The 16,919-nt window shown below is 36.3% G+C and overlaps 1 protein-coding gene across 1 annotated transcript in view; it reads left to right on the top strand.

Moving 5' to 3' along the window:
• Positions 1 to 16,919, top strand: part of LOC119140728 (A disintegrin and metalloproteinase with thrombospondin motifs 6-like) — a 145,904-nt gene that overhangs the window by 108,315 nt on the left and 20,670 nt on the right. The window contains exons 19-20 of the mRNA XM_037372261.1: positions 10,948 to 11,077; positions 14,584 to 14,788. Coding sequence (XP_037228158.1) covers positions 10,948 to 11,077; positions 14,584 to 14,788 — 335 coding nt within the window. The remainder of the gene's footprint in view (positions 1 to 10,947; positions 11,078 to 14,583; positions 14,789 to 16,919) is intronic.

The raw sequence follows: 16,919 nt of genomic DNA, 5'->3' as shown, positions 1-16,919 counted from the left end.
TAGCAGCTCCTCTGTAGCAGATGGTAACAACTCAGTTATACTTCCCAGCCCATAGCAGTATCTGAGAATTGTTGCCTATTGGCAGCAGTGGGGGATTTATAGGTTGTCCCATGTGATTCATCATGGGTGTCTTTTGCCCACAATTTACTATATTCCTAATCCTCCCTCTAGTGGCCACCAATGCAATTCTTTACCTCTGGCTGGGAGAGCAGGACAGTTGGCTTCCTTCAAAGCCAACACCATTGCTGCTGCATGGACTGGTGAGTAGAAGTGCTGTGTGAACAGTATCTTTCTTCTCTCTGGAGACTGAATGCATCATCTCCCCAACATACCTCAATTTCAGAAGATATGGGAGATAGCTTTAAATCTGCCTCAGAATTTCAGTTTTCTACTGCACTGTGTACTGCCCATAGCAAGAGGAAGACACCATATTTTTTAAAAGAACCTTTGGACCAAATATTTGTCCTTTTCCTTTTTTTATGGCTACTGGAAATATTAATGTTTAGAATCATCTTGACTCATCTTTCTGCTGGATCCTGCTGTGGCTGTTACTAGTTGTTTGCTGTTTAAATACAGCAGTTTGCTTAACTATATGTAAGATACAAATGATAGCACAAACTCTATTCTGTGCAGCTAAATAGAGAAAGTCTTGAAACAAAATAGAGGAGGGTGCCAACTTTCTCCAATATTTTTATTACTCATTTGTTGGATTCTTGTAATCAAGTGAGTGACAGATTGCTTTTTTAACTACTATTTTAACAATGGTGAGTCTGGTAGGAAAAGGAATGTTTTAAAAAATCTCATAGCAAAAGACAGTTCCAAGTATCAGAACCTTACATGTACTGCCAAATCTTATTTTTATGATGGCAATGAGTTAATGACCTTTTGAAGTAATGGGAAAATTCCCATTGATTTAGTTAGATACAAGATTTTAGCCATGGATTTTCTGTCATGCAGGCCATTGTCACTTCACAGATTTGAAAGTATACAACAGAAAAAATAATTGGCTCTGAAGGAGTAGGCACTTGTCTAGATAGGAACATTTGACATAATTAACTTTTAAGGGAATATGTGTGAATCTGTGATAACTACATACATTTATTACTCATTTGAACCTTAGGGAGGGACATTTTCTTCAATAGCTTGTGGTGGCTAAACCAGGCACTTTTCTCTCCTTTCAGCTTAGTATATCCTTATACTATGGTCACTTATTTTCATTGATCTCTGTACTCAGGGAATAAATGTTTCATTTAGTTATGATTCATATTAAAAACTGTATCTGCTTTCTCCATATGAGTACTTGCTATTCCTCCCAGTTTATGAAGCTCCTTTTGCCAAAAGGAAACACAGTTCTAAAAAGGAGCTGTCAGGGAAAAAGAACGTGAGACAAAGATTGTAGAGACAGAGACCATAACTGGAAAAGCTGGCTAATATAAATATGAAGTGTTGAGAAATCTTAGAAATGAAACCACTGCATAGCTTTGTTTATTTCTATAGGATTTATTATGGAGTTCATTACTGAAATTCTATTTACTTGAACTCTGTCTTTAGAAGAGAAATTTTGCTCTGCATCAAAGGATAACAAAATATTCAACAGTTAAAGTATTTCTCACTGAAAGTAAAAAAGGGGCAATAAAAATATGTGAGGAATATTAGTATGGAAATTATTTTTTATTTATGAGGTTAAAAAAATTATGTAGTGACTTTGGGACAGACTGCAAACAGGTTAAAGGCATCAACATTTTCCTGCTTCTCATTGTAATTGGTGTTGCACACCTGTAGTGCATGGACTGATCAAGATTTGATCATATAATATTCCATCTTGATCCAGGAAAGCTCTAGATGATGTAGAGCCAGATATGCTTTCATATCAAATTATAGGCTTTGTATCAAAGCTGTAGGCAAATCTAAATTGTAACTGACACTAACTTCTGTCCATCTCTGAACATGTCTGTATTCTAATGTTGTCTTTTTGTCTAGGTGTATGTTACACTTAAAAAACTGTCTTAAAAGAACATCAAATTTGCAAGTATTTAGATGCTAGGAGATGACAGAATTAAGGATGACCATGAAATTTTAAATTGTTTTCTGTTGTTGTGGCTGTTCTGTGAAGCAGGGACCATTCTCTGATCCTGAGGCTGTGTTACATACTAGCTCATGTCCACTCCACGCTATTTAGGTCTAGTTCTCTCTAAATCAGGCTGACTGTATCTGCATTACATAACATTTGACCAAGTCTGTGACTTAAAACATAAGTTATTACTTGGTGTATGTTTTTTGATACAAAGTGTCTAAAAAAAGGAAAAGTGAGAACTGCATACAGCCCACCAGAGTGATAGGAACTTGAGGATGTGTTGAATGTCATGAAGTAGAGCACAAATGCTAGAACAGCATTTTGACAGTGCAAAGTTTAAATAGTTTTGGACTATTGTATATTGCAGAACTTTCCAAACTGTGCAATCTCTTCTTCATAGTCTTTTGAGAGCAATCCACTGCATTCAGCAATTCCTAGAGCTGCCTGTAGGCCTTGTCTTGGAGAAGGATAACTGGAGCAGTCAGGAGCCAAGGAGCAAGCCAAGAACAACCTGCAATCTTTATTAGATGGTAACGTGCTGTCTTTTCCACTGGACTTCTATTTTACATTCATCTCTGCTGTGCTGATGGGTCACATCTGAACAGTAAAAGCACTTTAACTTTTGAAACAAGACCTCTGTTCAGGGCCTGTCTCAGTTTTGCAGAATAGGAAGAACATGTTGTAAATGGAATGGGAGGAAGAAGAAGGAGGGATTCCTGCTTGCAGTGCAAGAGCTCTGAATTCCATTCCTGGCTTCCTTGTGTGGTTCTCATGTGCTACTGAGCAACTCAAAGCATATGTTACATTCTTACTTGCTAATTATCAGTTCATCATTATCTGGGTTCCTCTCTGAAATATCTGAGCTCTGAAGCATGCAATGAAATTCATCCAGCATGTGTAAAGTGTTCTGAAAACTCAGCTGGGCACCTGAAATCAACAGACTCTTTCACAGTAGACATTATTCTTCATGGAGGAGTCTAGGAGATAAAGTTTGTGAAACAAACAATTACATATTTTGATTGCATTTAAAAAACAGAAGGAAGTGAGTACTTCTTTAACGAGAGATAGACTACTTCAGTTGGAAGGGACCTACAATAATCATCTAGCCCAACTGCTTGACCACTTCAGGACTGACCACAAGTTAAAGCATGTTATTAAGGGCATTGTCCAAATGCCTCTTAAACACTGACAGGCATGGATGTTGTGGTTTAACCCCAGCCAGCAACTAAGCAACACACAGCTGCTCACTCACTCCCCCCTGGTGGGATGGGGGAGAGAATTGGAAGAGTAAAAGTGAGAAAACTCAAGGGTTGAGATAAGACAGTTTAATAAGTAAAGCACAAGACGTGCACACAAGTAAAGCAAAACAAGGAATTCATTCACTACTTCCCATGGGCAGGCAGGTGTTCAGCCATCCCCAGGAAAGCAGGGCTCCATCATGCGTAATGGTTACTTGGGAAGGCAAATGCTGTCACTCTGAAAGCCCCCCTTCCTTTTTCTTCCCCCAGCTTTATATGCTGAGCATGATGTCATATAGTATGGAATACCCTTTTGGTCATTTGAGGTCAGATGTCCCAGCTGTGTCCCTTCCCAACTTCTTGTGCACCCTCAGCCTATTCGCTGGTGGGGTGGTGTGAGGAGCAGAAAAAGCCTTGACGCTGTGTAAGCACTGCTCAGCAATAACTAAAACATCCCTATGTTATCAACACTGTTTTTGGCACAAATCCAAAACATAGCCCCATACTAGCTACTATGAAGAAAATTAACTGTATCCCCAGACAAAATTAGCACAATGGGGCATCAACCACCTCTCTAGGAAGCCTGTTCCAGTGTTTGATCACCCTCTCAGTAAAGAAATGCTTCCTAATGTCCAGTCTAAACCTCCATGGGTGCATCTTTGAACCATTCCTATGCGTCCTATCACTGGATACCTGAGAGAAGAGCTCAGCACCTCCCTCTCCACTTCCCCTCCTCAGGAAGCTGCAGAGAGCAATGAGGTCACCCCTCAGCCTCCTTTTCTCCAAACTAGACAAACTCAAAGTCCTTAGCTGCTCCTCATAGGACATTCCTTCCAGCCCTTTCACCAGCTTTGTTGCCCTCCTCTGGATGCATTTGAGTCCCTTAACATCCTTCTTAAACTGTGGGGCCCAGAACTGCACACAGTACTCAAGGTGAGGCCACACCAACGCTGAATACAGTGGGCTAATCACCTCTCTTGACCAGCTGGTTATACTGTGTTTGATGCACCCCAGGATGCGATTTGCCCTCTCGGCTGCCAGGGCACACTGCTGACTCATATTGAGCCTGTTGTCAACCAGCACCCCCAGATCCCTTTCTGCAGGGCTGCTCTCCAGCCACTCCTCTCCCAATTTATACCATTGCTAATTTACTCCATCCCATGTGCAGAATCCAGCATTTGCTCTTGTTAAATTTCATGCCACTGATGATTGCCCAATGCTCCAATGTACCTAGATCCCTCTGCAAGGCCTCTTGTCCCTCAAGAGTCAACAGCACCTCCCAGCTGGGTATCATCAACAAACTTGCTAATGGTGTATTCAACCGCTTGTGTATTTAGTAGTGTCATTCATATTAAAGGAAAAAAGAACAAAATATTCCATAGTTGCTCAGCAAGTAAGCATCATATCCTGTAGAGTGAATTAAGCAGAAACCACGTCTCCAAAATCTGAGTTTTATTTTGGTATTTTCTTGAGTTTTTTTTAAAATAGGTTCTTCGGATTTACCAGGTAGTTAAAACAGCTTGCCTGGTAACAGACAACACTTCTTTTCCTGGATTCATGTACTCATATGTAGAATGAGAATATAATTTCAATATTTTTTAATATCTGTCTTTTAATATCTGTTCTTAGGCTTGGAAATACAGAATTGCAGCTTTCCTTTTTTTCATACTAGAACCAGTATTTTCTATAGTGAAAAAGTTTTCTTTAAAATAAAAATTTATACTATCTGAGCTAGTCTTTCCTCTCTGGGAACATTATGTAAAACTGAGCTACATGTATTCTCCATATTAATTCTCTTTCCTGAAATTCACTGATAACTCTTCTACTCTGAGTCAAGGGTTTTCAGAAGGAAAGTTTGTTACTATCTTGTATAGGTCTTTATAGCTGGTGGCAGACTTGGACAAGACTACAGAAAAATAATGACAAAACTACTAGAATATACAATGCAAGTTTAGACAGAGAAGAGTGGGAGAGGAAAGAACACAATTTAGAAGGGATGGAGAGATGAACAGGTTGTTGGAATTCAGAAAAAAATGACAACAACAAGATTTTTTTACAGACTTGATTTAATGCAAAAAAATCTAAGAAAGGGGAAACTAGAATGCATAGAAATAGAAAATAAAGCAATAAAATGAAGGATGTAAAGAGAAGAAGAAAGTGCTAAAATAGAAAAGGGTGATATATATCACTTACAGACCACAGAATTGCAGTTTATTTACTCTCATGCCTGTCTTTCCTTATATGATACCTTAGAATCATAGAATTATTTAGGTTGGAAAAGACTTTTAGGATCATCAAATCCAGCCGTTAACCCAGGCCTGCCAAGTCCACCACTAAACCGTGTCCCTAAGCATCACATCTATGCATTTTTTAAACACTTCCAGGGATGCTTTCCAAGGTCAAGTATATGACTTCGTCCAGATCCATAAGTATTCTTAAGAAGAAAGTGAACTGCTGGTGGTATTGTTTAAAAAAAAATCCAACAAAAGAAAAAAATCCTTCTGTGTATTTTTACTTTTGTATACATTAAAAATAAACTCCAGTAAGTGTATATATCTCCTTTTAAATTTTTCTTCCATGTTTAATAGAATTCTAGCAATAAATGGCAACAAATGACAGCATTTATTATCTGGAATTTACCAGGTACCCTAAGCATTGGTTTTGATTTCATACATTCTATTAGAGTTCATCTCCAGATGGTTCAAATATCTTAGATATTCATGGTTTTTTATGAAATATCCAGTCAGTATTTTATTATAAGTAAATTGATTGCTGTCCAGTTTCCTTTGCTGCTCATCACTCTTGTAGAGTGGTACCTACTATGTTTTTCTTTCATGCCTTCAGATGAATTATGAAACTGTCTTTAGACAAATAAAACATACTTGTCTTCATCAAGGAAAATGTAAGTTTGTCTCTGTGATGAACATCTTGTGATCTCATGAGTGAGCTCAGAAAGTATTTCTGGATTAACCAGCATGCACTAGTTTTACTGATGCAAGATTCACTATGTATTGGTACTGGCATCTCTATAATTAACTGTTGAAACCACAAACCATAATTTTTGGGAGATTACTCTAAAAAATAGATATAGCATTTACATGCCTGAAATTTTAATTTAAGAATAAAATGTGGTCCATGTAATTTAAAATTTGGCTACTGGAAGTCATGCAGACTATTTGTGAATTGAAATCTGCAAAACATCTCAGTTCCTGGAGAATATGGTCACTAAACCACTGGAGTTTTGATTGCATTGACCAGTCATGAGGACTTTTTATGTCTGTTATTATAAACTATAGATCTGTAGATTTGAAAGCAGAGTGTTTCTGTCTAACTGCTTGTAATTATTCCCCCAAAAGTTTAAATGAACTTGTTTAGCTGTGCTTTTTAGATTACTTTAAGAGAGACCATATACTCAGAGTTGATAATTTTAAAAGATTTTTTCAAGGCCCACAGGGGTTAACCAACTTGTAGCTGTTGTCTGGGTAAAAACTGCACTTCCAGACTTTTCCATTTCTTTTTCTTGACTTAAAGTTAGAATCTGAATTTTGTTTCCGAGTTATTTGAAAAAGCACAATTAGACAGCAATGATGTAAAGTTTCGTTAACCCATATGTATGTTTCTTGTATCACAAATCACATACTGTGTGGCAAGATGCTGCAGAACATTTTAAAACTGGTTTAATATATCTGCCTGGCATGGATTAAAGGTTCTTCACTGTGTGAGTGAATAGTGGTGAATGCTGTCTTAGGGGTGATATGCTACCTGACCAACGTTCAATAAATAACGTCTGGTTTAAATTTTTTTGAAAACTGAGTGCAATGATACTTTGTGTTCATAGTACTTCAGAATACTTATTACATAGCTCCTCAGAAATATATTAACTGGGGCTGCTAGTAAATTTTTTAGCCAAAGCCTGGAAGGTAATGTGTATGATGCCAGTAGGAAATTTAGTGAAAACATAACATTAATATCTATGCTATCCCGTAAATATATTTGAGAGAATGGTATGCATCATTAAAATGCTTAATTATAAAGTATTTTTTAAGCAATTCTATTTGGGGGAAATTTGAGGGGAACCTATTTTATCAGCCACCAAGAAAATTAAGGCAGCTTGTGATAGAAAGGATAAATGTTTATTCATCATTCAGAGCTGAACATAAATTCTATGCCAACTAGCAGCACCATGTTACTAGCATTACTGTTTGGTTAGTTCTTTAAAATATTATTTCTTATCATGGTGAAGTTTGAGTAGAAAATTGCAAAAGAAATACTCCTACTCAGGTTGTCAGATCTGATTTTATTTATTCTCATCTGTTGGCAGTGTTTATATAGATTATAGAATTTAAAATTAATCATCTTGTCACAGCTTTTGAAATATTTAGATTTCCCACTTTATTGTCAAGAATGAAATTAAGAGATTAGAAAGGAGAGCCTTATCTGGTAAACATTTTTCCCTCTCTCTCATGCTACAATTGATATGTCTTTTCTCTACTAAAATAGTAATAAAGGAGTAAAGTAAATATTTAATAAAGAATTAGAAAAGATTAGTAGACAAGAGGCATGCTTAAAATGTAAATTACTGGGCCAAAAGGCAGTGAGCCTAGTGGACTTCTTAAAGACCTTTCACATGTCTCATCAGACTTCAGTTTTTCTTGTTCTGATAGTAACATAAAAAGTAGAAAGCTCTGATGAAATTTGCTGACAATGCAACGCCAAGAGACATGGGGAAGACTGGGATATGTTGTAGTCATGATAAAGGCAGATTTGATTTTAGGATGTATTTCTTTAAAAGTATTCATGACACTGGATAAGGCACTAGTAAAATTCCTCTGCAGTACTGGGCACAGTTTGTATTGTGGCTGAAATAAACTCTAGTGTGAACAGATGCACAGAAGGGTTGTCCAGAGTGATTTTTTTCCAACATGTAAAGCACATAAATTGAAAATTAGCAAAAAAAATGGAGGTTGTATACTGTTCAGAAATGGTATTTTCTTTTTAGCTTGTTCATGTAGATTTGTGTATGTAGGATACACTTGGAAAATAGTCTGGCAGTCTTCTGCACTGTTTAGTGGTACCTACTGTTGTCTAATGTTGTGGCATCCAGATACATGTAGAAAGAAGAGCAAATGGAAGAAACCGATTGGTTTACCTGGCTCACATGTAAGACGTGTCATATTAGTCAATATATTTTTTATGAATAAAGTTTACTTTAAAATTATTGTGATGTTTATGGATAACCTGAGATGTCAGATGTGTAAAAATGATTTACAACCTGATTTAAAGTTGCCTACTTTGGGAAGTCTACATGTAGCTGTAATCAAAAAGGAGATATCCCAGAAGTAAACCTGGGACTATGGATTTATGTAGTGCAGTAGAGTGAAGACATCAGCATTAGGCATTTTTAGTCTCAACATATTTAATGATTTTGAGGTAAGGTGAGGAGGCAGGTGATTTTGAGGGCTGATACAAAATTCTCGCCTGCTAAAAAGGCAACCTGTAAGAAGCAGTATGTTGAGTAATGAATCTGACTCCTACCATGCTTGTCAGGAGCATGCACATTTGAGTTGAGGCCGCACATGGAACATTTTTATGTGCTTAGGGTCCAGACTGCTGGGTTTTCCTGAAAGTATTTGAATTAACAAGGCTATATTTTTATGTAAGGGATAATACCTGTATTTTGCAGGATGCCATGGCAATTATTAAATAGCAGTTCCCTATATCAGACTGAAGAGATTTCAACTGGGAGTGCATCTCCAGAAGAGTACTAACTCTAACTGTGTGTCATAGAATAGTTGAAGAGTCTAAGAGGGGTAGGGAACTGGAAGATTATTTTAATAAGCATTCTGGGCCACAGTGCAACCAGGGATGGGCAAGATTCATGAGGCCAATGGCAGGAAGACAAGAAAGGGGCTTAATCTGTTACCAGCAAATAAGACATTCATCTAGCACAGGCAGATATGGATTTTCATCCCTGCTCTTTTACATCAGACTGTAATTGATTAAAAACTAGAAATAATCTACAGACTAGAAACCACAGTCTTGCCACCTTAATTAAAATAATCACTAAGTCACAGAAGTTAGTGTATGCTCATGGAAGTAGGAATCCCCTCAGGGTTGAGAAGGATCATGCCTACTACTGGATCTGCAACCTTATGGGGGACTGCATGCCATCCTCAAGACTCATGAAAAAGAAGGTTACCATTTTCCCCAGGTCCTTTGCATATAACATCATAGAGATATTTCACATGCCTCTGTGCTTAGACTGGGAGACTTCTGTTCATAGCCAAGCAGAATGCTTTGTGGGCCAAACTTAAGGCATCTTAAGGCTAGGCTTGACTCACTATTGGAATTAATCCATATAGGTCTCATTTTAGGAACCAAAGTAGATTTGACTCTTGTCCATAATGAATAAACAAATGAAACAATTGCAAGGTAAGTTGTTTAGCTAGTTTAAAATGAGCAAAGGGACTACAAATATTTGGTGAAAGAACATGTTTTAGTGGGTGTTCAATGCCTGAAAACCATATTTTTACAATTAATTTTATTACTGCAAGTCTACCTCCTATAAAATGCTTGTATTAAAATGAAGAGAGGCCTGTAAAGTAGAGTTGGCAGATATTTGAAGTCAGGATGTTTTAATCCCAATTTATTTGTATGAATTTCACAATTTGGAAAAAGTTAAATAATTGCTTCTGTTTTTAAGAAAGGTTTAGGGATTTTTTGCAACTTTTATCATACAAATGATCCTTTTATTTCAGTATTATGACTACTCATGTTCAATAAAAACTGCATATAAATTGCAGATCGAGTCTTTTTATGCTTGCAAACATCATACAGCTTGTTCTAAAAACAGAGGAGGCCATGTGTACCACTGTTTACAACAATACCCTGAGCTGCACTGTTGCCATATCAATGGTTCTTTAATTTCTTTCTTTAGATCCTGTTTTTTTAAAAATTGGAAAATCTGCTTAAATGTGTTGCCTTATCATGTTGTCTTGGCAGTGATATGTCATTATGTTTTGGGAATAATAATAAATTCTGAACTGCCCTGTTGGTGGTTAACAGTGAAAGAGGAACTGGGAGTGCCAGTCAAAATGAGAGTTCACAGACATACTGAATCTTTCAGAATGAATAATACTTCTGTTATTTTAATGAAGAAAATGTTTATAGGATGACATGTCTAAAAATGCAACACTGTATCCCAGTATTGCTGTTTTATTTTAAACCAGAGCACATAAACAATAATTCTGCATTGAAGTGTGACCACATTGTTTTTGGTGATGTTTTGTTTGGAAATTGAAGTGTGTTTTACTAGGGGAGGAGGGTAGACAGAAAATGGATTTTGTGCAATATACAAATATAAACATTCTGTTAGTAAATCTATAAATATATTACTTTTGTTTTAGAAAACAACAGCAATTTAAGATCCTCTCTGTGGGGTGGCCTAAAATTGAAGGAAAATGAAAGACACTGTGTGGTCAAGGGGCATTCAGTCAATTGGAATTCACACACCTGGAGCATTCAGCCAATTAAAGCGGGGATAGTAGGATTAATAATTAGTAGGTGAAATACACTTTATCTCACCAAGTAGAAGAGCAAGAATGATTAATTAATAGTGTTTCATTTCATCCCAAGGCGTGCAGAAACAAGAGGTGGTGTGTAAAAGGTTGGATGACAACTCCATTGTACAAAACAATTACTGTGACCCTGACAGTAAGCCTCCAGAAAACCAAAGACCCTGCAACACTGAGCCTTGCCCACCTGAGTAAGTCACTAATCACTAAGATGCACATCTGTTTTGCATAGATAGAAAAGTCTTTGTAATATATAATAAATAAGTTTGACCGAAGGTGGTATAAAATTCTGATCTAGGATTAGGGTCCTGTCTTATCAGACAGGATATTTGGTTTTGTTTTTTGGTTATGGTTTCTTGTTCTTCTGGAATCAGTTATGGAAAATACATACTTTGACTTAGAGGAGGCATGATTTGACTGAAGAAAAGTGGTGTTTAAACTACACAAAGCAACTCAGACATTGTGAGTAAAAAGATACTAGCAAAACAGTTTCTTATGATGGAAGCGTCAGGTGTAGTGAATAGTGCTCAGAAAAGAACTGGGGGCTATTCTTAAGGCAATAATGATAGAAGAATCTTGATGTAAGGGGAGACTAATTTACCATAGATATTTACATTGCATACTAAATGTTTGCAATATTTTTAAGTATAGTATATTAAAATGTGGGTTAAAATGTTCAGATGAGAAATGATAAACATAGAAACTGCTTAGTAGACCAAACCATTTATTGATAATAGTTTTGTCAAACAACCTTTCTCTCCAAGATGCTCAGTGTTGTACAGTAATGCTGTGTGCCTTTAGGATTAGATGCATACTTGGTTAAGTCTATTTAGTTTTATTTTTAAAGTAGTTGTATGCTACACATTAAAAAGATAATTAAAAACACAGCAGATAATTTGTTCAAAAATGAAATTTGGTAAGGACCTATAGCACAGCTTAATCTTACTACAAAAACTGTTCAGAAACAGCTGTGATATTTTGCACTAGAAAATAATTTAGGCATATGCACAACAGCTCATTCTTACATGTTGAGACAAATGATACAACAGTTTATTGATTCACGAGCTCTGGTTATTTTAAGTTTCATGATAATCATGTATGATATATATGATAATTCATGTAGCTAATTCTAATTGGGCATAAAAATAATTAGTACTAATTAAGTGTAGATATCACACAGTAAAGAAATACTGTGGTCTCTCTTAAATGTCTCTTAGAAACTGTAAAACTATAGCATGAAGGACACCAGGAGGAATGAGACAATACTATAATGCATTAAAATCCAACAAGTCTTCATGAAGCCAGTTTCTTCCTAGAGTATCAACTGCTTTCCTGAATGTGGTGACAGGTTGCAGGATGGCAGAGCAATGTCTTCTACACTTATTCCCCCTGTGCCATGTAATTTAACATAAAGCAAACAGAAGTGAAGCCATTACGCTGCTCTCGTCTTGAGTGTTTGAAGATGGATGTGCTGTCTCACAAACAGGTCTAAATTGTCCCCATAGTCTATGTGTAAATATATGCTTATCCGCACTTGATTTCTGTTTGTATAACACTGTTTAGCATGGCTATAAGTGCACTAACTGAACTCTCACACCATATACCTGAGAGCAGAACTTGGGAAGTGATCATGTTTGTTCAGTTCCTTTTTACCAAACACATCCCTATCCCTTCCTTTGCGTGGCTTAACTATTAACAAAGTAGCACTTTAAAAAGTAGTGTTAGCATAGTTATTCTAACATAGTTAATTTTTATTTTTTGCACTGACATTTAAAAACACAAACAAAACCAAAAAGCCCCACAAAGTGGGACACTTCTGGATTCTCCATTCAGTACAGCAAGGACATTGAACATGGTGAAACTCAAGTCATCAAGATTCAGAAAGCGGGTAGTATGTATCAATCAGCATCTGCTTGAATATCTCAGAGCAGTTCAGACCACATCTGGCTCCATTCTGATGCTCATTACAGGGTGAATACAAAATGCCAAACTCCTAAGGAAGAGTTCTTGATTCCTGATCCTATAAGTAGTCTAGAAGAAGGCTGTTCAAATACCATCTTTTGAGATAGTTCCCCAAAGAGGTTTGACCCTTTTGGCTGGAAGATTTATCACCCAGTAAGGCTTACTCTTTAAACTTTGGCCAAATATTTCCTTTTCTTATTTAACACAATTCCACCTTACTTGTGGTGAAAATGTTACTCCTTCTAACTGAATGCCAGTTACGTTATACTTGAAGCTCCTGAACAGCGGCAAAGATTGTGTTTGTTCACAGTATTTTGTTTGTTATTACAATAAGTAACTCCTAAAGTTCCAGATTTCAAGAAAAGATCTAGGTAACTCTCTGGATCCTATGAACAGTACTGTCATGTGAGATACAGCATAAACATAAAAGGTACCTGAGAATGCACTTGAGCAAATCTTAGTACCAATTAAAAATTAACACTTCAGCCTCCTCAAAGATGTGAATAGCATCTAATTCTCCCTACTGTGGTAAAAGCATACTTTTGGTGGTGAATAATCACAAATTAATTCTCTTTCACTGGAAAAATAATGACAGAATATAGCATATTTGTCTGCATCTCTGCATTGATCTAGGTTCATATTAAAATATACTGAATATTCTGTAATACAAAAGGATAGAAGCACAACTTTTTGACAAAGGCTTCAGAAAATGACAAATTTTATGAGGCAGCTCCAGGCATACCTCCAGGAACAACCACAGTGACTGACATGCCTGACATTTTTGGCATGTTGGCAGCATGTGATAGCATATTGGACTTCACCTTCATTCTTTGCAAGGATGATTCAGGTGAGTGTATCTAATCAACATATGAAATATTGAAGACCCAACATGCTCAACAATGTGAAGAAATATTTCCAGTGAATGGATCTGCATTAACCATTCATCAGTAGAAAAAAATGAATATAACTTTTACAGCCAGATTAACAGCTGTTTAATCTCTGCAGCATCACAAAGTAATCTAAATATACTGTACAGCTCTCAACTTTTACTATGTGCACAGAAACACTCAGAAGGTCCCTCTAGCAGCTATCATGCAGTGCTTAACATTTTTAAAATATTTGTTGAGGTCATTTTTTAATGTGATTCATTATGTTTTACTGGTGTTTGCTTTACTTACTCTAATAATGGAGAATATTTTGCATTTCAATATAGCCTTCTATAAAAAAAAATTAGAAATGTTTCATAATCAGATGAGAAATAAATCTCAGAAAGCCCAATTCTGAGATCAAATTACTTTATTGCAATGATACTAGAGAGGCAAGCATCTTGGCTTTTAACTTGTGCTTTAATCTACAACAGTGATTCCCAAACATTTCCAGTTGCAAACCACATTCAGAGGAATAATTTTATACAAGTCCAGCACAAATCTACTTAAATAGCTGCAGTTTTGTCAGACTCAACACTCCTTTCTAACAGTTGTAACCTAGGATTGAAATTGCTGGTCTAGAAAAATACAAAGTAGTATTATTATTGGAAAATATGATTGCAATGAGGCATAAATTAAAATGCTCAGTGAAAAGACCTATAAGTTTCTACTTTATTTCACTGTGGATACATGTATTATCAACAATGATTTAGGCTTAGTAATTTAAACCATTTGTATTCTGGGTTTGTGCAATTATCTACTCCATTTCTGAAATGCATTAACTGAGCCTCCTAACTTTTTCTATCCAGATGGTTTATAGGAGATTGGTCAGAATGCAGTAAGACCTGTGATGGAGGAATGCGTTCACGAACAGTTCTCTGTATCAGAAAGATTGGACCTTCTGAGGAGGAGACACTGGACAATACCAACTGTTTAACAGACCAGTCTATTGAAAAAGAACCCTGTAACAATCAGTCCTGTCCCCCAAAGTGGGTGGTTTTGGACTGGTCAGAAGTAAGGAAATTTTGCGATGTTAGCTTATTGGCAATAGTGAAGACAAGAGCTCTGACCACTGAATATTATTATATTTTCTATTGCTGCTTGCTAAGTAAAGGATTAATAAGAAAATCAAAACCTGATAGATTTAGAGTATTGAAGCAGGGTTTTGTTATTAATTTTTCTTTTTTTTTCTTCTGTTTTCATTTCTGTTGTTTTGTCAAATGATTATGACCTGTTGTTGTGAATCATAATAGAAAAATAGTAAAATACAAAATAGAATAGTAAAGTAGTAAAAAACCCCAAACCAAACAACCGAACCTCCCCCCCCCCCAGAATAGCCATTTGGTATGAGATAATAGTCTTAAAGAAAAAGCAATTTCCATTTCCATTGGTTCCTGAAACAGCAAATAGCTGGAGAGTAGACATGATGGGTTTACAGTATTGGAAGCCAGAATAATTTGCTGGGTTTTTTTCTGAAGTAACCATGCTGATGTATAGCATCACCTTTCTTAGCAACAGACCTGAAAATTGGTATTCTCTTTATTAAAGAAAGAGCATCTTCTGTTAAATATGGTGATGTCTCGAAACCAGGACAAATATAAGCCAAATTGTGACCTTATACTGATTCAAGTGTTAAATTTGAAGGATGGGAACCAGTACAGCTGAAAGAAGATAGATTGATATGTGATACATTTGAATGGGACTGCATCGCATGCAAATCAGAGTGCAAAAATGTCTGTTTTAAAACTAGTTAATTTGGGGGTTTGTCCTACTGCTTCTTGGAAAAGTATTCCTGAAATTTAGTCTTTAAATTGCAAGAAGTGTTCTAATGTTCTAGTTCCATGCCAGTTTATACCTTTTTGCTTTTGTTATCTGAAACAGCTCCTCTTCCTTTCAAGTTATTATTTGTCAGAAAGGAATTAATCTTGACCACATTCTGCTTTCATGTTTCAGTTTGAAGTCATCTTTTTGGGAATAGATTACTACAGTTAAATGTATATAATAACCCAGAAGAGGTTTCACATGTGCCTCATCCTTTTGTTTCCTGCCTCTTGAAAATACTGATAATCTAAAATAACCTCATTCTGTTCCTCAGCTATCACATATTGATTACTTAGTCATCTTATGCTCTGTTATTATATCCAGACCTTTATCCTCCTTTTTTCATTTCAGTTAGCGATCTCCCAGTTTAAATAGAGGTTCTTGTTATTTGTTTTTTGAAATGTATGCTCTTACACATCATACTGCCAAATTTAACTTCATTTCAATTATTCACGTCTTCACAGTTGTCCAGTTCTTTCTGTAGATCATACCTCTGTAGCGTCAAGGTCAGTTAGTTAGCTGTGCTAGCCACTAATTTCAGTGATGCTGAACAACTGAAACTATTTTTGTATGAAAATTATTAAGTAGACTGTAAAGAAATATTTATCAGATCAGTCCCATGACTGATCCTAGAAGGTCTTTGCAGGTTGCATCTCTCAAATCCTAAACTTCACCCAGTTTTAATCCCCCTTTCAAATACTTTACTGAAGCCCAGGTAAGTTAGAACTGTTCCACTTTGTCAAAAAAAATAATAAAGGAAGGAGACTATTAAACTGGAATTATCTGCCAGTGATATACCCATGATTCATTGTATCCTATTTTCTGTGTATTTGCTTGCCTTTAAACAGTCTTTCATTCAAAATAAATTATAATTCACTGCATAATATAAAGAAGATTAATGTGCCTGTAGTTGCACAATCTCTTCTATGCACAGATACTTTTAGCTCCAAAAATTGTTATAGCCTCTTTAAATTTGAAGCATAAAGAAGGAGGCCTACTAGCATCACCGTAAGCACCCATACAAGCAGTACAGAACAGCTCTTACCATAATTTGTTACTACACGTAATATAGTTCACAGAATCACAAAATGGTTGAGGTTGAAAGGGACCCCTACTCAAGCAGTGCCACCTAGAGCCAACTGCCCAGGACTATGTCCAGGCAGCTTTTTAATATCTCCATGGATGGAGACACCATTCATTAGTAGTTAATAATAGTCTAAGCATTATAGCAGTACTTAAAAGTAGTAATACCTGCATGTTAAATCACAGTGCTATGAGCTGCCATGGAAGCTGTTGTTCATCTCCTTGCTGTTTGAATTTCATG

The sequence above is a fragment of the Falco rusticolus genome, chromosome W, assembly GCF_015220075.1.
Source record: "Falco rusticolus isolate bFalRus1 chromosome W, bFalRus1.pri, whole genome shotgun sequence".
NCBI classification, from domain to species: domain Eukaryota; kingdom Metazoa; phylum Chordata; class Aves; order Falconiformes; family Falconidae; genus Falco; species Falco rusticolus.
This window is presented reverse-complemented; position numbering and strand designations above follow the sequence as displayed.